General features: G+C 32.2%; 1 protein-coding gene across 1 annotated transcript; it reads right to left on the bottom strand.

Annotated features, from left to right (window-relative positions):
- Positions 1-1,183: 1,183 nt before the first annotated feature.
- Positions 1,184-25,904, bottom strand: LOTGIDRAFT_106747 (hypothetical protein; the record flags this gene model as incomplete). The annotated part of the gene is made up of 8 exons (XM_009062069.1): positions 1,184-1,335; positions 2,552-2,658; positions 2,941-3,140; positions 3,931-4,106; positions 4,432-4,540; positions 4,867-4,956; positions 6,634-6,710; positions 25,730-25,904. 8 exons carry the CDS (start codon positions 25,902-25,904, stop codon positions 1,184-1,186), a joined length of 1,086 nt encoding a protein of 361 aa, XP_009060317.1.

The following is a 25,904-nucleotide window of genomic DNA, read 5'->3' on the forward strand; positions in this document are numbered from 1 at the left end:
ACTAGGATTAGCGGATGTAGGTGATTTGATAAAAGCCGAGGTTGTATACTCTGTAGAATTTGAGTTACGAACATCAGTTGAAGAGTATGTATGATTTGATTGTCTTCTAATAATAACGGATTGTGGCACAGAATCTCGTGGAGGTGACAGCGTTTGTAACGGAGCATTTGATTGGTCTTGAGATTTGTATCCCTCATCTTTAACCAATTGTTGCGCACCATCCATAAGAGGTTCATACTTAGAATTTTGACGTTCAGATCTATGAGATTGTCCACTAGAATGACGTTTTTCATACTCTTCACTACCGACATCTACTTCCGATGCAGACGACTCGGAACGATTGCTGTACGGTGCTTGATAATGTGAGGTATTAAAAGAAGGGTCCCGCGAACTACTCCTGGAACACTGTCCTGTTGCACGGAAGTCGCCATATTGCTGTCCCGCACTTTGAGAACTTTCCCGACTCGATTCATTATGAGTTAAGCGAGATTGTGAAGTTGTTTGAGACTGAATGTAGCCCGGGTAATTCGCCGGATCTCTAGCAGGATAATATCTTTCTTCATACGTCCTATAAGGATTTCTTTCATCTAAATATCTTTGGTGAGCTGCTGCTTGATACGGATAAACACAGGCCGCCGCTGCCGCGTCTCGATACATTGACATTCCAGCATGAGCATAAGGTGCAGCAGCATAGAGGGCGCTATATCTATCAATACCTTCAGTAGAATGAGGATACACCATACTAGGGTAACCCTGCATTGGGACGGATACATCCGTAGGATACTCAAACGTTCTTTCCGGATATTCCGGGGCAGTATATTCAGTCGTTTCCGTCATTTGCGGATAAGGAGATCGTCTGTTTTTATTCCGTGGCTGTCGAACTTTTCCATTTGATTTAGTTCGTTCATGCATGGACGAATATGGAGACACTTCTTTAGATGAAAGGGTTTGTTCAAGTTGAATCTGAAGATCCTTGCACTGAACATCACTGAAAAATAGAGTAAAAAACTATTAGGTTGTGTTTGGTCCAAACAAAAGCACACATTCAATATTGCATATCCCAATACTCCACACGAAAATATCGTGTCCAGCTTGCTGTAGAAGATTTTCCTGGCTTGGGAATTTCCTGTTTCGATTTCAATAAATCCTAATAGGCTATATTGTGGTTATATGTTTTCATTCTTTACCTTAGAACATAGTTAACACTGACAATACAATGTGGTCTTGATGAACGACTATTATGGACAATGGTAGCATAACTCTGCATCCACACCCAACCTCCATCCTTGGCTAAAAATCTATAATACTTAGTAGTAACTTGACCCTTTAATAATACTGAAATAAACAACAAAAATAATCAACATAAATAAACTTTTGTTACTATGGTTTGATTTGGGAATCATCCTTTAATGGGTTAAATTTTGCTCAAATTACCTGAAAATTAATCCATACTTCCAAACAAGTCTCTCCGGTGAATGGGCATTATAACAATGTTATGCTATTCGTACTATCATACCTTGACTACAATAGCCAATATTCTTGTATTACGGAATGCGCTATTTGATTCGATGGCAGCGAAAACAGAAAATCAAAGCCCCCAACAGAAAGGCTGTAAACATTATGACTTCATAGTTCACAGACTTCTGTTGAGACCTCTGATTGGCTGTTTTCGCTGGTATATAATCCAATCAATTTGCCCAAAATGTGGCTATTGCAGTCAAGGTATAAGTAAGAAGTTTGTAATAGCTTGACATTGTGAAGATGGTGATTGGGTTGATATTCAAAAGGCAAGTAAGATATAAGATTTAAGTCATAGCTTTTCTTTAAGAGCATCAGTATGTAATATGTCGAACAACACGATCGAACAGTTTCAAACAGATTATTGACATTTATTGTCCTCTCTTCAATAATTGAAGAAGGTTGACTTAATCTTTTAACTCATCAGCCACGTGCAAAAACTTGAAATTTTGAATTCATCACTGCAACAGAGGTATTTAACATGACACTATCGGTTGGGGTGTTCACTGCTAGACTTTAATTCAATGAATACACGTCGCTTTAAATATCCCTTATAATCCTTATTTCAATACAGACGATAATATAAAGACACATTTAATCCTCAATAACCAATAAGGAATGTATATGAAGATCAAGGTTCAGGTGATTTCCTTGTAATATGATAGACAAGATAAATTTTACCCTTCTTCTCAAATTTTAACACCTGTGTTTGTGAACCACCAAACCTTGAACATTTTTCCTTTTGCTTACGATTAATGCGTTGGTATTTAAGACAATGACTTAAAATTCAAAAACTGTATCGAGAAACTTTTGCATATCGTTGACAATGTTCATGGACAGTTTTAAGATCTACTATATACAGCTAGAGCTCAACTCTTGTTGTCGACACGTGTGTATGAGATAAATAAGGTAATTCAGACCAAAGACTAAAAATTAAAAAAACTATCCGTTATTATATCTTTAAACATTATTTGGTATAAAAGACAACACCCAAAGAATATCATAAAACTAGATTCCTGAAAAGTATACTTACATGTATGATGAGAATATCTCATATGTAAAATATCACAAGCATGAATATAATGATATAAAGTTTTTTCAATCAGATCTTGAGGTTCATAACCAGTTAAAGCTGCCACTCTGAAATGATCCAAAACCAATAATTATAATCCTCTTTTTGTGATAAAAATATGACCATTTGAAGGTTAATGATTTCAGCAGTCATCTAAGAGCAAGTTTCTCACTACATTCCTCTCAAATACTTTCTACTTACTCACAAAATAATTGATATACATGTATTTGTTTACCAAGAGGATATTTCAACAATCGTTTAAGAATACACATTTATATTACAATTTGTAATTTTGAGTTGATGTGAGATGATAGAGACACCTAATATAAAGACAATCGTCAATATCTTACCTGGCATCTAAAAAGATAAGTTTGAGATCTAGACTAGCTCTATACATGAACATATTATTAAACATTTTAATCTCTGTGATAGCACTAGGTGGTAGAGAATGACCAACAGCTACTAATCCCACATTCTGATAACATCCATCATAGGGTGATACATCCATAGTATATTGTTTGATTTTTAAATACCCACTACAATGTATGACCTGAAACACATTATAGAACATTTCTTTTAAACTTTGAATATATTTGTTGATTTAAGGAAGAATCAGTATGATCTTAAAAATGATTTGTAAAAAACGAGGCCAGGTTGATCACAGTCAAGGAGTTCGAATCTGTTTCCCCAAGAGCCAGCTGATGTATCAAAGCGAAACCGAAATAATCTGACAATAGCAATTGTAACTGATCTTGGCACACGTGATGCAGCAGCATCCAATGCAAGGGGAAATATCATGCCAATCTGCAAAGCCAAACTGTGGTCAGAATGCAGCTAATGTAACAATGTTAACATGACATCAATGTTGAGATGACCAACATAAATGTACAATTGGTGGTGAAAGAACTTAATCATTAACGACAACTTCACACCATTTCTTTCATTCACATCAGAGAAAACGTGACATCAACAAACTGTTAAAGAATTGGGGAAAGGATAACCTGCATATATTGCTCCTCGAGGATGACGTTGTCTTGGTAACGGGAAACTGTGAACATGAATGAAAATATTGGGGAATCCCCTCTTAATTGCTAACTTTCCATGCAAGTAACGTGTGTTCGTGTCTATTTGGCTGGAGAGAGATATAGGTCAGTGTGAAATCGCTGGTAGCTTCTAGGTATTAGATAAATGTGAGGACGAATCGTTTAATGTAGTTTGATATTTATTGTTAAACGTGATGTTTGCTAAATAAAAAGGTATTTATAACGCCTGCACTCAGATCACAGACCAACAAATGCTGTGTTTTTATGTAATATTAATGCAATTCAAAATATACTAACCTTATAACCACCGGATGTAAGACCAGCATTTCTCTTAGCTAGAACACATTTCATTCTTAGAAAAAAAGATCTTTCAATTTCAATATCTGGAAAATAAGTAAATAAGTTGACATGACCAATATTGAATTTCATTATTATAACGCTTAATATTATGATTAAGCGTTTTTCAATCATTACTCAGTTTTATGAATTTTCCAATTTTCTTCATTTTACAGGGATTCTATTATAATGACACCAGGTAAGTTCACTGATAAATATATATTCTTGAGAATTAAACTTTATGTTCATTCTAAGACGTACTATCACTTTAATACCTTGGTTGGCCCAATACACTTCTGGGATAATTGGTATATTTCATGGTAAAATATTCGAAAATTTGTTACGCAGAATTGATATCTAATTTTATATTTCAAGTCGGCCTTGTTTTAAAATATGGTGTATTATTGTTTTCTAATTTCTGTTAGTCTGTTGATGTAAAAGATTAGATATTATTCTATATACCTTGTAAAATATGAGTATGATAAGGATGGTGTATTGTTAATAAAGCAGTCATTTCATCATGATCAGCTGGATGTATGTATTCATAAATACTATTACCAGTTAATTCAACCTATAATTAATAACAATATATTTAATAATTTGAAGTTTTATTTCAATAATAACTCAAATTGAGCAAATACAAAAAAAAAATTAACAAATATTCCATGAATGAGTCTTTTATAATTCATTGAAAAAATCAATTCGTGAATATTTTAAAGAATTTATTCAATTTTCTCTCTCAAAATTATTTGTTTTTCCAAAATCAAGAGCAATTTGCTTCTACGATTGACAATTTCACAGGAAATCATGTGCAACTATTTAAATCTAAACAATACATACATGGCAGAAAAAGATTTTAAATATGACAATCTAGAAGTTTGATAATAAAACAATTACCTGAGAAAGACCAAGATGAACTGAAGCTGTTTCTGATATATACATCACTTTACCATCAGGTGCTATTACAAATATAAACCCATCTAGAGTCTGAAATTCAATGGTTATAGCAATATTAAAATAAAGTCATGCTTTTGATCAGATCGCTAACTGTTGTTTTACCATCGAACATAAAACTACCACAAATTGAAAATTGCTCATGTCGCATTGGTTATTATTAAACTAAAATCAGTCAACATCTTTAAAACTCTATCAAAACGTAATTTTCTTTAGGATGTTTGTCTTTAAATCTAAAGTAATGCAAAATCAATTTCACGAGAATTTCATCTTATAGGGATCGAAAGAAAATATTTCAGAATAATTCAATTCATTTCTTAAACGTAAGATTGACATTTTCTAGAGATAATATTTTCTACAATCTGTCAATTCAAGTGAAATCTTAGAGAAAATTACTTCTCTATTTTATTCCTCTTTCGTTTTATCTTCCGTATTGATTATTATCCATTTACTTGTTAAAGAACAAATAGTTCAGGAAAAGACTCATGAATAGATAATTTTAAAAGTCTGTAATTTTGCAGGAATACAAGAAGAAGTGATGCCAAGTCACGTAGCGTTTGGTCTGTCGTCCTTACGATAAAACTTCTGTCAAGCATTGTCCGCCAATGTTCACGTGCGACTCATCAGGTCATTTGGTAGCTCTTCGCCTCCGAACTCGAGTGATTAATGTTATCGACGTATAAGAGAAAGACAAACACATTTTAAATTATTATATCTTCAAATACGATGATTGTTTGTGGTAATTCAGACAGGGTATTGACAGGGTTTCTCTTAATCCCTAACCCTTGATTGACATTTTCAACAACATTCGTCCAATTCTTAATAAAACTGTCCATATTAAATGTTTATCTCGTTCGCCACATAACAAGGATTTTTTCTTTAAATCCGACAACCCACTCAAATCTCATCGAAAGTTAAATGAAGAAAAAATTGAGCAGGTTGAAGTTGGAAATCTTTGTCGTGATCTTGCATCTTATTGAGAGATTTGACGTCATATTGCAGTATTATTGAAGACGTTTAAACATGACAGCATCTCTTCACTTCTTAATTCGTTCACTTCATTAAAATCACTTCTAATCTTTATTATTTTTTATGGCACAAATTCTAATACATGTAATATAATTAAAACAAAATTCCCATGAGTCCAATTTGTAAATATTTGGTCAATTGAATTCAGATTAAATTGTCTCAATCGGGAAGTCAACATATTTATTCAATAAGTTCAAAGAAAAATACAGGGGGAAGCGAAATATTCGATCTTTCATTAAAAACGGGCAATACTAATATCCGCAAAAATATAAATACGTTAAAACGACAGAAATTCTATATGCTTACTATTATTGAAATGAAATAAATATGTAATACATATTATGAACAATTTAAAAAGAGAGAAGGGATAACAAAAAATGCTTTAAAATGATCTATACTGTAAACTTATAAATCTTTTTTTATTTTTCTAAACTGAAGACAAGACACCCACATGAAAAATAGTTGTCGGTGATATTTTAAATATAATAATGAACTATTATGATTGATATTTCCATGGTGATATTTCAACCTACATCTCGAGTTACAACTATTATCGCTACATTTCTCTTATTATTCAATCATTTTACATAAAGATGTAGAAAGGCATGTAAATATTGATTAGCATAATACATATTCATGAGATGTAAATTGATAGTTTATGAATAAATTAGGATTCTATACCTGTAGTAAATGAGATCCTAATTCCTTCTCCAGTCGTGTTCTTGGTGGTATTCTGTGACCCCAGGCATCTCCCAATCCTGAAAATATAAGAAAAACATATCATGAAAATTGTTGTTAATTTTTCAAATATATATTCCTTCTACGATCATATATTTTGTTGTTCCACACGAACTATGCTGGTCGATCTCAACATTGCAAAGTGAAAAATCCAAAATAAGGGGAAAACGAGAAAATGACCGTCAACATAAATAATTCATGAACATAAAATCTGAAAATTTGAATGGTGGCAGTCATAAGTGTGGTCTTTGATCTAAAATTGTCCACGGCATCATATTCGAGACAGAAAATCATATAATTTCAGGTATTATGTTATTGTAATGATCAACTGAATATGTAATACAAAAAATGTAAATATTCATTGTAATGTAACTTAACATTCATGGTGGCAAAAGTGATAATCAACACAAAATGAGACGAAAAGGGTTTTATTTCTGACTTGTGCGATAATTATTTAAACTCTATGAAACCTCGATAAAATCCCAATATAGTCATTTTACAAATAGTGAAAAATCAACATAAGGCAGACAGACTATCTTTATTTACAAAAGATTATTCGATAATTCTATTCTACATGTTAGCGAAACAAAACAATCAGATTTCCAAAATGATCAAAGTTTTAATTAGAAAGTGTTTGCGACAATAGAATAACGACTATCGTATTTCGTTCTGATCATCGACTCAATTACGGTACAGATTAGAATAAACGAAGTCGTCCGAATTGTCATCATTCAGAATGAAATAGAAATGTTGCTTTCTGCTTTTTATTTGGGCTAAAATTGTCAACGCCATATAGTGTGCTATAAAACGAAAGTTTGTTGTACCATAGCACTTTCAGCTTATTGTTTTACTTTTTTTTTATCAGTGTTGTTGGGTCTTACGCAGCACAACCAGCAGCATTTAGTGCCTCACTTGAGTTGAACATCCGAAATACTAAGCAATACTTTTCCAAGAGAAGCCTTTTGAAAAGAAACAGGGTTAAATTTTTGAAAATTTTTCACTTCTTTTTAATGTAGGCCTACAGAGAATAATTTTATTAAACAGATTCCTTTCGCACCCAGACCAAATTTTATCTTGTAAAAAAAGCTCGTTGAAAGACGTGAATCAGATACTAGTAACAAGTTAAGATTTCGTTCGGATTTATTGGCGCTTTTGGACGGTTATCTGCTGGTAAATCATAAAATAACGGAAGGGTAGAAAAAGACTAGGTAGACCTACATGTTTCTATCGTTCAGCTATCAATAATCTAAAGTTTATATTCACAGTGGGCGAGAAGAAGATAAATCTTTCAAGAAAGTAGTTAGTAAAATCATGTTTTTATTGTTCATTTACCCCTCAATTTCTAATCACATCTTCAGAATGTCGAGGAAAGTGTAATTGAAGTCATCCAAGTCTACGATAAAATTGTCTTATGATAACCTTCATCATTTAACACGACCTCTCCAAATATTTCCCTTAATTCATTACTTGTTTCCCACAAATCAGCCATAGAGACTATTGCGTACAAATTAGTGAATGGTTCCTAGGATGTAGATATAGTATAAATGCAATAATTCTGAATTGCTAAAATCCAATTAATTTTATTCCTGGATATTTATTAATTGGCATTTCCGAAACGGATTAAGAAAACCACAGGTGCAGAGTGACAGCAGGTGGTTGTGTTTGATATATGAAAATACTTAAATACGTAAATTTCGTAATTTATACTGAAGATAAAGATTGTTTAATCTAAAAACCCAAAGATATCATTCGTGAATATTCCACAATAGTTTTGTCACCTAATTTTGTCGATTTTTTCATTCTGTTTTTTGCAGTGTGATATTGTGATATATATTTTTTATAAAGTTTGTTGGAAGAATCGTTGTGACTTGAAGCACATGTTATGAGAGATTGGTGGGTGTTTTACGACTGTGTTTATGAGATGAATATGATTCCGTAATGATATAATATGAAGTATTATTGCTAGTTTTATGTGTGATTTAAGAGTTTTATGTCCTATAAAAATTTTATGAGAAAAATACAAATTCTAGAGATTTGAGCTGTTTGATTTAGCGCTTATGAAACTGTTGACATTTTGTTCTTTTCGCTGACTTTGTATTTGGTTTATGTTTTATGTCATCCTTTGTCGCTCATTTTTAGCTTTATTCGGTTGCATGAAACAAGGGTGGTTTAACGATACCGAGATATGTATACCTTCGCAATGCAACTTACGTTATTTTGATGCACACGAAGACCTTCGATTCAGTCAAATTAGAAATATCTTTGTGGTTATATCATATAATTTCTGATATAGGGGATTGCCAATAAGTTTTGTTAGATACTAGTTGGATCAAATATCAAGCCTTATTGTGTTATTCTACTCTTTATTTACATCTCTAGCCTGTGTACTACTACCTTTATATAGAGGTTATTTTAAAACTCTTTAAACTTCTAGGATCAATTACAGTGAATATTGTCTCTCCAACGCTCATATACTAGGTCAAATTTGACAAACATTTTCAAATTTTAACAGTGTGTGCGAAATACGATTCTTAATTTACACGATGGACCATTCATTGTTTGTACAAGGGCTTTAGTATAAAGGCGAACGTCTTTCGTGGCCTATTGAAGGGCTATCAAATTGTTATGGATTGTTTGCCTATTCAGTGAGCTACTACTTGAGGTATTGCAGGAATCTGAATACAGGGGCACGATGGTGACCACAGAACAACAGGCGTCTGACAGAGGGCAACACTCAACCTGTCTGGTACCACCCAATATGTCTCTGTTTTTGACACTGTGTCATCTTAAGAAGCAAAGTAATAACAAGAAGTCTCATTATATATTACTAGTTATTTGTGTGCAGCAGACTGCAGTAGAATGTTCAGTTTTTAATTAGGTAAGCCAGACGACAGGGATGTATATAGCTACCTTAATATAACTCTTCATATACAATTAAAAATTGAATGCACTGTGTGTCACAATTCACCGTATATATCGCACCAATTCATACATATATACATAGACCTACATTGCTAATGTACTAAATAAATTATGGAAGGTCTATAATATAATGGTCGTGAAGTGTTTAACTTCCGAAAATGCAGATTCTTAACGTTTATCTCTTTGAAACCAGAAAAAAACCCAATTGCACGTAAATAAAATCAATCATTAGTCCGATTAATTCTCTCAAGCCTCCGGAACAATGATGTTAATTTTATGCATCATGAAGTGCATGTAGAAGAAAACAAATGCACAATTTCCAAATTTGACAAGCAATTACTGTAATTCATAGGTATAATACTTGGACAAATAGATATCTTAAATAGATTTATATGGATCATCTCTCGGTACTATTATAATATCGTGATTTAAAGGTGTTAAAAACCACACCAACCATTATACTAATACAGTCAGAAAACAGTTCACGATAATAAAAAAAAAGAAACAAGGTAAGGTAGTAGGAAAGGTCAGACATAAAAGAGTAAATTACAAGAAAAGAGGTAATTAAATTTCTACAAGATGTGATTTGAGATGGACAGAGAGCTTCCATCACTATTTCAATAGTTTTTAACTTTTTAATTTACTTTTACATCACGATAAAAAAACTCTCCATTCGTAGAAATCTGAAACAGTCCCTATTGAAACTGAAAAAAATCTTTGTAGACTTGATCTCATTATTGAGAAGAAGAAGTTTGACTTTCGTCTTTTCAGTGTTATATAAATATAACAATCTATATACCTTGTGTAATATAAGGGAATATTAACATCGAGAATGTGAAAGATGTTTCACTAGGGCTTCTATAGACAAACTTCACAAACATTACACGACTGTTTGTGTCTCCATACCGTTTATTTAATTATATAACAAATGACAAAAGTGGAGTTGATCAGACCAAATTGTCAACAAAAGTTGAAGTTTGAATGTTAGTTTTCTGATGTAAGATTTAAATATTGATCATTTTTAACGATCGGCAATTGATCCAAACCATCCAAGAAATCGTAAGATCTGATCTAAGATCAAATAAAATAATATTTGATGTTATTTCATCAACTTGTTGTATAATTCCACTTCTCAACTTTTTTCCAACTGCTACGCCCTCTTTTCACATGCTGACTGTTTGTCTGAGAGAAAGGGGTATGTAGTTTGGCAACAGAAGGTTTGAACCGGCTGTGGTATCTATTTTCAACCTTGTTGAAATTGTGAAGTCAAATTTTTAGGAACTCACCCAGAGGTGTTGGCACACGTACAGTTTTTATCCCCCACCCTCGCGTGCTGTAACTTTTTAATGTTAAAGTTGATTAACACCAACCCCTTTTGAATAGACCTGTGTATTAGATTTGTGTGTCTTGTTCTCTGCTGTCGAGAATACAAACTAGACCATGACCTCATTAACTGAAATGCTACTAGAGTCATAATGTACTGAAATTGAGAATAAAAAAAATATTACAATATTTTCGACCTAAAATTTCATTTGCATGTACATTGTAAATACACATATAATCGAATTTATTTACTAAGAAATATTTGTGATTAGTAATACGACTAAACGCCCCTCCCTGTTGTAGAGAGCTGCTGTATTATCGTCTTATTGACTGATCTGACATTCAAGCTGTCATCAAAAAGTAAAAAATCTCAAGGCGTATAGCTACAGTCTTTCCCTATCTAAACCTTACATAGATTCCTTTTACATTATCAAAGCTTTTCATCAAGTCTAACGGATATCAAGTTGAAAACAGTGATGAAAGCTGCTAAGTTAACAAGATCAATTCAGCTTTTAGTATGGTGGAAGCAATATTTTTGTTGCTATTTTAAACAGTTAACAATATAGGCAACTTAGGAACTAAAAACTTAAAAGGCTTAAATGACGTGAGCTATTTAATTAAGTGTTGCAGCCTTTAAAGAATGGAGAGGACTGCGACATTTGTTTTGTCTTTTTGACGCTGAGCAGTGATCTCATCTCCTATTTCGCTCAATAGTTTTCAACAGTATTAATTGGATTTGAAGATCAGCATGTGAATATGGCGGATGTCCAAATAACTAAATATTCATTACTCGCTAATAAATCTAATAAACCGACCATATAAAATTCATTTTCCCTTTCAATACATCGTTTAGTGCCAGCTTCAAATGAGATATTTGTCTTAAAAGGTCGCGGCAAGCTAACAAGTCGATCACATGGTTGATAGGATATTCCGTTAGTCCTCGCTCATTAGTGAGATGAAGAGAAAACAGTTTGGCCGGCAGGGTTCCCTCCATCACAGTTAATTGTCTTCCAATTTTATCATGTTAAAAATATCCTCCATTTTTACTTCAACTTTCTTTAAAAGGAATACTAAACTTTCACTGCATTGATTTAGAATTTTGAATTAGATATAAAAATGGGTTTCGGCAAGTCAACAAGTAACGTAAGTGGCACTTCTATCACCGATTAATAGATATTTCATTACTAAGTGCCTGAGGTAATGTAATTCTATGATAGCTAGAAGCCAATTTTAAACCATTAATACCATCTTCTATAACATTAAGATGTTTTCAAATTTGTTACGTATCATTTCGTCTTTCGCAGCATTTAGCTTGGCTGTTAACGTCTAATTTTGATAAATCTAATTTCTATCTTTCAGCAAGAAATGTTTTATACGAAATGTTTAAGTGGAAATTCCATCTGTTTGCGGAAAGGCTATGTAGGCCTTGTAGGAATTAAAAGAGTCAACACTCGAAGTAAGGGACCCCGGATACGATTCCGGACGGGGTGAATATACAATCCTGGACAAAAAAAAGCTCTGAAACGACATTCGTACGGACGGACAGACGGACTTTGAAGTTGTACGGGAAGTGGCCCTGAACACAATACACACACAAACCTCCTTACAGTCCCTTTATAACAAAACACTAATATATAAACTTTATTTGGCACTAGGGGACAGTCCCTTTAACAGAACATCCGGACTCATTCTCAAAACTTTGAACAAAACAATTGATTTATATTTAACTAAAATAAATCTTGAAGAGAAATAATATTGTTGTATTTCTATATAGTCTATTCAATAGTTCAGCTTTGTTTGTTTTCAATGTTTAAACTGATAATTTTTCTCCTACCGGCCTTTATTCCATTATACTTTAGTCTTTGTTGGAAGCAAAAACCTCTGTATAAGTCTTTATAGCAAAGTCAACATACACGAAATGTTTAAAAGAATATTATTGACCCATATTTCATGGACAAACATGGGGAAGAAAGGAATGGGCGTGGTAGAAAAAGAAGTATAAGAGCTAATGATTACAATATAATAAGAAGAATAAAGTGCCTATTGGAAAAGCAATAAATATTGGGCGTTATACATGCAGTGTGGTTAGGGTCACTTATTTATATTTTTAATAACATTGTCTAGGTACTAATAATACTATTGCTTACCACAGAAAATTTTTACATTATTTTAGTGATTTTTTTTTAAAGAATGATTTAAATTTGCAAAACCAAAAGGATAATGTACAAATATATACTAAATGCATTAACAAGCAAAAATAATTAAAGCTACCTACCTATCAATACTGATTGAATATTTGATGCTTTGAAATTGTCTGAATTATTCAAAGATTTCGTTGTTGATTATGACAATCAAATTATATTATTTATTATTTAGATTTAAAAGATAATTCAGTATTAAGCATTATTAAACAACCGAATTTATCACTTAGAGTTGCTAGCAATTTAATGAAAAATGAATGTTGTATTAACCACAGGGCTGTCTGACTGCCATCTTATTGAGATATCAGAACATTGAAATTTGTAAAGGAAACGAAGTTCAATAGTGGATAGAGTTCAATAAGGTTTATGCTAACATTGACTGTAAAGTAAGAGATAGAATGAACTTGATAGCAATTAGAGCAAATAAATCCATATCATGATGAACTAAATACAAGGTCAGAAGAGATATGATATTCTTGGTTCAATTTTAACAAGATTTTAACGTTATCCTTCAATATTTAGAATAAACTAATTAAGGACTTGAAGGAGACATTGATCTCTTCTAATTTTTCAACCAGTACAAAATGTATGAAAGTTTGGGAGCTTTTATTGTAGTTTTATACAGTACTATTTCAGTGCTTTTTCTTTCTACCCATTTATAATTTCAAAGAGCGTAACTGTGATTTTTATTTTAAACTGTATTAAGGTCAATGGAATTTGGTTGTTTTTGTCACAGTAATAGGTGGTTTGTGATTGTATTAGTTTGAAAAAGTTTATTCTAATATTATTTACATTGAACTATTAATCGGATTTGGCGATGCAGAATTGCATTGAATAGATTTTGAAATACGTAAAAAAAAATCATAGCACAAACAAAATTATTTTGTAGCTAAAAGTTCCATTTACTCATGTCCAGTTCACATAAATAAAACTCGAATTTTTATTTACTGTTTGTGACCAATCATTTAGTAAATAAATCATACAAGTTATGAAACCAGACGAAAGAAAATATTCGTATTGATATAATACACTTTGACATGAAGAAGAAAATGGCGTTCTCGGCACGTGTCATCAGAGTAATTCTCGTGTTTTATCATATCACATGAGACAAACGTTTATCTAATAGTCACCCCTATTTCAACTTTAAAGGATATTATTTATTTGTATATCATAAGACTGTATTATATAAAGTCTAGTTGAAATTAGAAGCAATTCTGAATTTGACTAAGTGACCCATGTCTGATGAATAGGGTCGTATGCACCCTTTAGAATGCTGTTCCGTAGGAGTCTGTTTAATGGAACGGATGCTCTCTCCTTGCACATCTCAATACTACGCCCTTTCTGTATCTCATCCGTGCTATTTCAGACTTGTTCGTTGAAATCAGGAGACCTAACACCCAATGACCTACTAAAACTCAAACAAAGGATTTTACTGAACAAACAGGGACGTTAATTCAGTTTTTCTACATAATCCCCTAAAATCTAATTGGTTTGGGGATTCACTTGTCTAAAACCTTGTAGGTGACACAGCAAGAGCTCCAGAAGTCAACCTAAATACATCTTTGTTCACTGACTTCTGTGCTATAAAAGAACAGTCTACTATATGGACGTGGTTCAAAACGAGCCATTTTAATGGTTAATATATTGTCACTCACACTATAAATTTGAGGAAACCAGAAGAAAATGCTTATGATAGCTGACAGAATATAGCCTAACATCTTGGAGCGTTGTCCACGAATACATTCCTAAAAACAAAATCTGCCATTTCAACATTGTAGCATCCATCAGAATATTAAAAAATTCTACTTTCACAGATTTCAAATCTTCAAATTGTATCAAAAGAGCATACCACCCATTTCCTGTATATTTGTAATATTGTTATCTATTAATAACAGTGATTACTGACGCCTAGTTTGAAGGTGGTCTGTTATTACAATATTTATAAATATTAAACCCACTGTTTCCTCTTGTAACTCATCAGAAACCACCTACAATATTCACTATCATTACCTATATAACTGTAAATATTTATTGTTTCTGCACCCATCGTTGATAAAATCAGTATCATCAATTGCATAAACGTAATTCCAGTTGATATTTAGGAATTCAATATTTATATAAAGAAATCACAATTTTACCGTGAATAGTTAAGCAAGAATCAAACCGGAAATGTTAATATTTCTGACCACATTTTCTTATAAAACAACCCCTGAAATTGTTTATAGGAGCTATCTGTAATATAGTTTTTAACATTCAATATTTTAAACTTTCGTTCCTCAGAAATCTTGTATCTGGTGAACAAAATTTATATTGCGTTGTTATTGCGTGGAAACATAAAATTAACTACTAGCTAAAATTCTGCTAATTCCATTTATATAATAGCCTATGTATCTTTTACGTTGAACTTTTAATTTTTACTTTTTAAAACCCTTAGTTCATAAGAAAATAGTTTATCGAAACTGGAAGTGATAAATTGTGTTGTTTTCTAGATAAAAAAATATTATGATTCACAGTGTACCCCATCCACCAAATCTTGTTAATAATTCAACCATCTATAGTTACAGTACAGGTGATGATCATAGACAATAAACGTCTTGTTAACCAAGATTAATTAGTGAACAAGATCTACAGGTGATCAAGGTTCATATTCAAGCATATATCAATATTTATTTTTCCCATGCAATATGATACGACCACTACTTTAATAAAGGTGTATAATATCTTTCAGACAATTTCTGATAAAATCTTAACTTTATTCTTAAATAAATACAGAAGCTGTATTCAATTTATTTCATCATGTCAAAATAAATATCGCGATTCTCGACTCAGATGAAATTTGGTTGTTAAATAAACTAGAAGAATTATAAAACAATGCAATATTCAATGTCATTACTTGGAATTGGCTTATATGCCGAGAAAGAATAACCCTGGAATAGATGAATTTGTTCACCATGCATGAGACAATATTTTACCATTATGCTGGATGCATATTCTAAAAGAAATATAGGCTTACTTTATCGCTCGCGACACACTTGATGATTTTGAAACACCTGATGATACTTCTCGTTTGAGGAATGGTTTAGTGTATTCTCAGGCAAAACCACATGATGTTATTTTAGAGAGATACATTGTGCAATACATATCATATTTTGGCGCGAGGACCACAGTGACGAAGAAGACGGAGCCAATCTACAAGAATACAAGATTCTTAATTTATGATTGCAGAGAGAACAAACAGATTTACAAGAGCATAAAGAACCTCATATGTTTACCAGTGGTAAAATCCAATCAACAGTTTCTGATATCCCTACAACATTAATTTAATTTGATGAATTTTTCATAAACATGAACTGATACCGGACTTCTATTTGCGTTTTTTTAACTGTTAGTTAAAAAAACGCAAATTGAAGACCGGTATTAGAAGTTTCAGTGTGCTTTATATGGGACCGAAAATAGGAACCAAGCACTCAAAGACAAAATACACAGCACTTGAATATTTGTTAAATATTTGGCGATGATTTTCCTCTATAAATTCAATATTTGTTAATTTATATAAGTAAAGGTATAGTTGACTAATATTGAACTAGTTGATGAAAACCTTCTGAACACAGACCGCTCAGTGTAAATTTACCTACTACCACGGTAACCAAGTAGGATTTTTACAAAGGTGAGAACACAAGATACCGAACTGTTGAAAACAAATTTATTGTAGGGTACTTAAAACACGTTTTAACCACTTGAAGAGGACGCACGTGTGTTTTACATATTTCTGGCGGTAAGTTACAAAGCTGAAGATTATTACCTTGCCTTCCTGCGTCTAGGAGCGAAATTATCTTTTAAACCAATCACTTGACGAACATTCTAAACAAATTTCTATCATATATAAACACTCATCTCTTTATAAGCTAATTTATTTGTCAAATAAAAGTCAGTGAAGTGTGAAATGTAATGATAACAAGGATACCACCCCTAGAGCTCGTACTGAACACCTCAATGTAATAGATAGCCCTTATTTTCCCCTTATAAACCTATACGTAATAGTTAACCGCCTGGTTCCACATGAATACCATTCAAGTATTTTGGCATATGGCGAGGCTAATTTTCACATTATCTGGTAAGAGATATATGTGATAGAAGGAGACCCACGAGAATAATGTCTCATTATCTTATCATTGATCGTTTAGTGGGCTCATTTTAACACCCCTCTTTTACTCTCTACCTACAAAATTGATTGCAAATTGTTATGTTTTGTCCCGATTACAACTAAAATTTTACAATAATCTAAAATATTAATTATAGTACAGTTCTTAAATTTTGCTCAGATGATCAGTTAAGTTTAAATCCACATTTGTTCTATGTATATGAATAATTGGTTTTCACATCAATTATTTTGAAATTAAAATATATCATTAGGACTGCTTGAAAAAACATGTGAATTTAGTCGTTGGAGTGATTCATATTTATATTTAAAATTCATCTTTAGAGTCATCTGTGATAACGTGCGAATTGGTGCTATTTATTCCGTTAGTAATTTAACCAGAAAGCATATCTATTCTGTGGTTGGAATTCAGAAGTTCATTAAGGCGCAATCGCCCGAGTTTCTGATTGAACCAAGTATGGACCTTCTTCTGGTATTTGTTATCAAGTATGATAGTTCAAACATACAACAACAAAAATTATCGGAGCCTTCGAAAAATTGATCAATTTTCCCAATTACTCTTATTGAACTCAGAAATGTGACGGCTTAAATCAAACAAAAGTGTCGGAGAAGGGAACATGACAAGAGACTGTTGTCTAAATAGAAATTTCCATATGTTACAATAGCTATAACAATCAGAGTGGAGATAATCTGAATAAATTGTTTTCTTCTTCATTCTCTGTAATTTCATGGCTGGTTTGAGAAATTAAACTGAAGTTAGAAGAGGGGTGTTGAATTTAAAAGTAGTTATATAATTGACATAAGTGTTTTCCGCTTCACTCATTATGTGGATAAACAAACATACAAGATGGGGTTGTCAAGACGTAATGGATATAAACTAGCAATTCATCTCAGTCTCGCAATAAAATTCTCCTTTGTATTTTAGCGACATTTCTGTTATAGAAATTGTGTGAGTCGACCAGAAATTCAAAATCCGGTTTCAGATAGATTTCAGTTCAAAGTGACATCTTCACTTTTTCAGCAAAAATTGAGATTCGGTGTTCTGAAACGCATGTTATTGTTCGAAAAGAAACATTATTGTTAGGAGGTTGGTAATCCTGATCGGAAACAATCTTCATCATTTTACCACACAATCGAACATCATGACAGAAAAGAAAATCCTATAGCTTTGAATATTGGAATCACAAACCGCCTGCTAATTTATCAACCACTTTTCGAATTTACTATAAGACCATATTAACTGCCATCAGAAAATCATATTTTTCTGTGGTATGACAATAAGAGTGTTTCTTAATTTATTCCTTGATTCTGATTGGTAAAAAACAATTATTTTAAAATATCGATTTGCTTAATTTTCAGCAATGACTTAATTAATAGAGACATTAAAAATTCATCATTGGCAAGGTGAATCCCCTTGTTTACTGCTAAAATTGACTGGCATGTCCACATTACATATCGAACACCTGGCTGATAGATAAGATAAACTGTCAATATTCAGTAGGCTGTACCTCAAGTTTCTTATCTATACTAATATTTGATATTGCATACTTTAAATTGTTTTATAGTATATTTACTCATATATCATTACTCAATTGCGCTCCTTTACTTAGTAATTGTATTTGTCATATGCAAGAAAACTCGACCTTAAATAATTATGATTATGCACTCTTAGTGTTTCGTGAGCTTTGCAAGAAGCAAAGATCTTGAGCAACTAGATTATCATGACATATCAGGTTTATCTCAGAATTAGTCTTGAAATTTTATTTGTTTTTCCGTTTAAAACCCAATGGTTCATCTATTAAAGAATTAAAAAAAAACTAAAGCTAAGTTACGGTACTTAGTATAATGTATGACTCATTCAGTACATTCTAAAATAGTCGATTTATAATAAAATATCTTAACAATCATACCTTACCGTTTGATAATCAAAGAACAATGGAAAGTCTTGGGTTATATACGACATCCTTGTGTAAACTAGAGCCTCAGACAATGTTAACCAATCGAGTACTTCAAGATATTCATTACCGGAATAATCTCATAAAAGACACCAAAGTTAATAAATTATGATAAAGACGGAGTTTTTAATTAACCTGTAATTAATTTTTCTCACCTTAATCATCTAATTTATACTTCAAACAATCCCCTTTAACGACATAGATAATAACTGTAATTTCTTATAAAGGACAGGCCGAATATACATGCAAACACAGATGATAAGCATTTACATAAGATAAGTATGTCTTGCCAGTTTGGTTTTAAGAGGCAATTCCCTATTAGAGGATATGTTCAACTTTCTTTGACGAAAAAGCATGGTTACAACACTAACAAATCGATAATCTTAATTTGGAAGATTTTATGGATTTCGGATTTGCTCAACTTTCAAGGTTGTAACTGAGACTGGAATTCTAATCAGATCGACCTACTTTCGAAATAGTTAATAATATTGAAGAGGAAAAGTTATTTCTCTTAACAAATAAACTTTTCGTTTTACATTTCAGAGAACCAAATAAAATGGTGCCGAATCCTGCATTTGGAACATCCATGTAATAAAAAAACACCAATATCATACACTAAAAAAATGTTTGGGTTTCAGATTATATCATGTTTTACTAAAATGGAAATTCGCCACGAAGTTTAATTACTTTTACATAAATCAAGTCTGGTACTAAAAGACAACTGTGCTAAGTAGTCTAGATTTAATGCAATTGTTGCTAAATATAACAAAAAACTAATAGTGATCTACTTCAAAGTACCGTAGAGAGGCAATGAAATATAGGCATAATTTAACAAATACACTAAACCCTGAATAACTTATTGTACCATACGATTTCAGCACAGAAAAAGAATCAACACAAACATTCAAATGGCTAATGCAAATAGACAAAAATCTCTATTTGCATTATAGTGTTTTGACAAAATATACTTGATTCCAAATCTAATCTTTGGTGTTTGCTTGGGACTTCGAATCTTTCGTTTACATATTTTCCAGTAGTAAACATGTTCAACTAATATTCAATACATATTTATGAGGAAAGGAAAGCAAATCAACACTTGTAATTACTATTAAATTCCTTGAATACTCGCTGGGATTTGAGAGCCCCAGTTTAATGTGTACACGACAATGGGCATGTCAATGTTTACAAGGTGTCTACCTCATTCAATAGTGCTGACAAACTGTCAAATAGGTAGAAATTAGAAATGAAACAAAATTTACTTTCACGTGTGTTTATCACCTCTATCGGTCAAGTCAATACTTACATTTTGACTATGATAGATCTAATTTCGGAAATTTTATGTTTACAATCTGTTTACACATAGGATGGTCATTGTTCGAAGTTTGATACTGACACAGGGTCTTCCATTAAGGCCTGTGCGTCAGTCAACGCTAATCGTTTAGCTGCAACACTAACCCGAGGTTTCCTGAAATACAGGCTGTGCGAGTCGAAGCATAATGCCACTGTTCTGGCAAAAGTTACATACTGCGTGGTCTGTGAACGCTCATCAAGATCTGTAAATTAGGAAGTAAACCTCCATTTCATTCTTTATAGCAGCCCCGTGCCGCAACTACAGTGGATACCAAGTTATGTATTTCAGACATAAATTATAACAAACAATAATAATGAGATGCAACGCCAGGGAGTTGACACGTGTATTAACTCTTGTCGAATTTCCATTTAATTATAAAAGTTGAATTGAGATTTTAACATAATGAGCAAACAATACGATTTATGGAGAAATAAGGCCACTTAAGATGTGTTATTATCAATTCAGTCAGTCCAACTCAATGTGCACTGGAAATGTCTGGGGTAATGTATTGAAATTTGAGATTGCCATTCATAGTCTTCATTTGGAAGGATATACTATGCAAAAACTAAATAAATTACTTCGACGACGATCAAAATATACATACAGGTTGTCAGTTGTAGTCAAAGATTGTCTATACAAGGCAGTCAAAATTTAGCATGGGGTATAAACTATAGAGGCTTTGGTTAGGTGATGAGTTTTCAACGTTTCGAAATGTATCCCCATTCCCATAAGAAAAGCATTTTATTGAAAGACGCCTTTCCCCCAAAGACTAGGCTTTAGACGATATTACATATTACAAGTGATTATTACAGTGACATCTAGCGTGAAATTACTGACCACTGTAACACCCTGTCTACTTATCTTTAACCAGTGGTCAAGAGATGTTTAAATAATCATCTTAACTCCTTATGGATCATTGACTCTCAACAACCTTTGGTAATAATCTGATTAGCAATGATTAAGCTCGTTTCAGATGGAAATTGAGCGACCATTGCCACAAAAAACAAATTTAATTCGTTTCTCTTAAATTTACATTTTTAATTATAGAAAAATCGTTGAAAATTTCAATTTTTACTACATATCTCGTAGGTGTTGTCGATCGTAGACGATATTATGATGTTTCTCAAGATGTCCATGAAATCTGACCTCTTCGGATGTAAAACAAGACTACCAGAGTAGACTTAAAACCAACGATACACCAAACGACGACAGATTCCAATTTACAGCTAAATTGTCTGTTTACAACGTTTGGTTACTGGTAAAATTTGGTCGAGATGGCACGTTCTAATGTTATTTCTTGGCACCATGGACACGTGTGGTAGTCAGACTAGTTATAAAATAAATAACCCACTAGAAAACTATCAACATGTCATATCCAATATAATATTCTATCATCTTCAGCTAGAGTCCAAAACTGATGAATTCTCTCCTACTTAGTCTCTGTTGATTTCATTTCCAGATATCAACTTATGTAGAGTCAGTAAAAACCTATGCTACTTTTCTTCAACGGTAGTATTACTGAAATCCAATTCTAGATATTCTCAAAAAGCCATTTTATATGAAAATTTACAAATTAGCTTTGTATGAGGCACAATCCAACACCTTTTTCCTATTTCCTGGCATTGCAGAAGATTCGTATGAAACTGGTTCTACATGTCTGACACTTGTCGATCTTTGTCAAAAGTAAACAGCATGGGACAGCAGTTAAGTGTATTCAACCTAATGTACCAAGAAGCCGGAAAAAGTAACAAAAACTGTTTACCTATAAATTAAGAAAAGTTCGTAATGATGTCCACTTTGCGACAAATCTGTCCTATTTCCGGAAGTAAAAAGAAGGAATTAGAATTCCACTAGAAGCTAAAACTAGTAGTTAATATCAGGCCTGGGGGGATTTCCCTTCTCTATTCATGAAATTAATTGAGAGGAAAATGGTGGAAGTGTTAATGACGTGTAGAAATACAACCACCTAGTGGGTAACACACTCCATACAAAACCTAGACTTGTTTAGCAAGTCATGTAGAAAGCCAGGGGTATAAATGATGCTTATTAATCTTGTTAATGGGAGTCGTTAGTAAAATATATTTTAGATTGAAGTCTCATTTGGTTCCTTTGCGATCTGTCAAATACGATATTGGATCTATTTTAATCGCAACAATTGACTGTTCTTTTTTCATGTATAAAATGAGACCATCATATATTGGCTGATGTGTGCAATAATTCTGATTATCGCTAAATTTCAATGACTTCCCGCAAAACACACAGCAAATTAAATCCCAAGGATAGGGTATTTTAAATATGCGAATAACGAAGGAACACGGTATGACCAATTATTTTGGCTTGGTTATTTTCAAAACTGGAATATTTCAAATACGTTTAAAAATGAACAAAAACGACACTTTTATTTCTCACAAATCTGTTCATCAATTAATGAAATTCAAAGGATAAACTAAAAACTATTTTTAAAACGAGAAAAATGAAAGAAAAAAGTGGGTTGAAGTTGAAAATGTTACACAGTGATAGAGATGACATCAAAAGCAATGAATTATTTAAATTCTTTCCCAACTGTAGTAATTCAAATAACCTTAGATCAACATTGAATTAGTGTAGTTAAAGTAAATTAGAGAGAGAAAAATTTAGGAGTGTCAAAAATACCGATAACAATAGGTTAAAATACTATCAAATACCACTAATATCTCTCCGCCATCTTGAACATAATACAGTTAGAAATAAGTTTCTAAATAACAAATCAATAACGCTCCACAAATCATTATTTGGTGCCTAATTGAGATTGGGATCAAATGAAACCACAATTGTCAAAGAATCCCAAAGTCCCAATGCTTCATTCCCGAGTTTTTTCGAATGTGACGCTCAACAGTCTTTGTCTTTGGAATGCTAAGGAATTATCCATATCGCAGATGTTACGTCGCTAAATCCAAAATTAGAAAATTGCAATCAAATCGGTTCCGTATAAAACCAAAAAAATAAATATTTATAGGTTCAATATTTCCAGGTCTGATCTGAAATCAAGGTATATTCACCAATTTTATCATGACAAACCCTGCAGCTCTCGATTGGTTTGAATGTTTTATCGAACATTCATCAATATCTCTAAAATAGATTTATAGTAAAATAAATATGAACACAAAAGAATAATATTTGCCACACGATGTATCAGCTATCAGCTTTCACACATAGGTACAAAATATATCTTCCTTTTTAAAAACCAACAATAAGGTCATCGCCAACAACGCTTAAAAACAAAGTTTGTTTACAAGGGGCGGGTAACTGTGTATGATAAATAAATTATACGAACAGTCAAAACCTTTACTTTTCTTATCACGTTCTTAAAATAACACCAAATCTTTGTCAACTTCTAATATTCATACAAGTACATTGAAAAAGCATCAACCACAGTTTATTGGTTTTAGACAGAAGATTGAAAGTAACGAAATTAAAATCAATCTGATAGCAGTCTGTTTTTATAGCACAAAAACAATCCTCTGATAATATATTTCAAAACCAAAAACATATTCCATAACATTTCACCAGTTTAATTTGTTGTGTCCCTCTCTTTTTCAGCAAACGGTTTCAAATTACAGATAGTTACCCATGATTCTTGTTTTAATGGTTTGAAACGGACCTCCACCCAATTCAAATAAATAGCAAAGGTGTTTGCTTATTACCAATTCAATAAATATATCGGAACGAAAAAGGTAATAAAATGGAAAATTTTGAAGTGCCAAATCAAATACATACTGTTGTAGTCTCTCAATAATGAAAACACAAGATTTAAGCGAGTTGCTTCTAAACCTATGTTAAAAGTACGCATTTCAAATTAGGGCCAAATTAGTTGCAAGTAGTTTAAATCTCTTTGAGTCCATGATCTGATATTTTCTGACATGTGTACACTATAATACATGGTGAGAAAGTGAGCAAATGGTGAGAATTTTATCTATTTGTTTACAGTTGTATATTATCATATATCTATTGTTAGTATCGATAAACCCGTCTATATTAGAATGGACGATATTTCATATTGCTGTAGCGTTGACTATATACAATTTAATTCAGAATTGAACACTCCCTTTGACATTCAGAGCTCGAAGACCTCCATTAGCGTTATCTGTAGGACAGCGTCCAATCACGAAAACTTATTATTATCAGTCAAATGTTAACATGGACCAAATAAATTCACCACAAAACATAAGATCGCTGTAATATGAATTTACGATGGATTGTCCGACAGATTTTTTTTTGCGAGAATTTTCTACTGACCAGAAGTTATCGACCCTATTGAAATAATGATAGATTTATAAATAATGATATCATAGCGTGTTGGAACTAATTTTTAATGGCTCTGAAAATCAGTGGTATTGTTCTAAAGTGATTTATATTTTTCTGTGTTGTTTCATTGTCTGTTAGGATAGGATTGTTCAATTCTTGCACATTCTTTAGAATCTGACCCAATTTTAATATAATCATTCATTGGGTACATCCGTATAAATTTATGCTCGGAATTTCAATGTAAAGATTTCTCGTTAATAATGCATAATATATCTATATAATGTAAAAAATTGTGATATTTGAAATATAAGGATAACTATACATTTGGCAAGGTTTTCGAATTCTTAGATTTCCAATTAAAATCTTAATCATGTATAAAATTCCTGGAATCCGAATAAAGAAAATATATTTAATTTGATATCATTTTTGTTATCTCTACTTATTCACTTTCATCTTAAATGCTATTATAATGTAGAACAATATATTTAAATTTTCGTAATATCTATATTTCGCTATATTTATCATTTCTGTTACCCATATTACATGGAATTTCTTTGATATAAAATTGCCAGTGTTTCCGTATTCCTTTCAAAAAGTTCAATACACTTCATGTATTAATGGATACTCGCATATTATTCGTATATTGCTTTATTCTCTGTTTTATGTAACTTATGACTTTTTTATGCTTATTTTTTATGCTATATGTTTTCTCTGTGACGTAGTCTATTTCAGCTATTGCATGTGATTGACCTAAATATTTTATGATAATCAGTAATAATAGTGGGAGAGGATCTTGTATTTGATTTGTAATAAAGAATAATGAATAATAAAATGTATGGCTTACCTTCAGGGAATACTGTTCTCATTTTTAAATAACTTGTTGATAGCCTGATTATGGAGGCTTTGTCCAACTGACTTGTGATTGCCGATGGCAAAGGAAGCATCTTCGCCAACTCGTAGAATTCTGCATTTTCCTTTTCTCGTCGAGTTCTAGCAGCATTTTTCGATTTTTCCTTCAT

Source organism: Lottia gigantea (assembly GCF_000327385.1).
Source record: "Lottia gigantea unplaced genomic scaffold LOTGIsca_5, whole genome shotgun sequence".
Lineage (NCBI taxonomy): Eukaryota > Metazoa > Mollusca > Gastropoda > Lottiidae > Lottia > Lottia gigantea.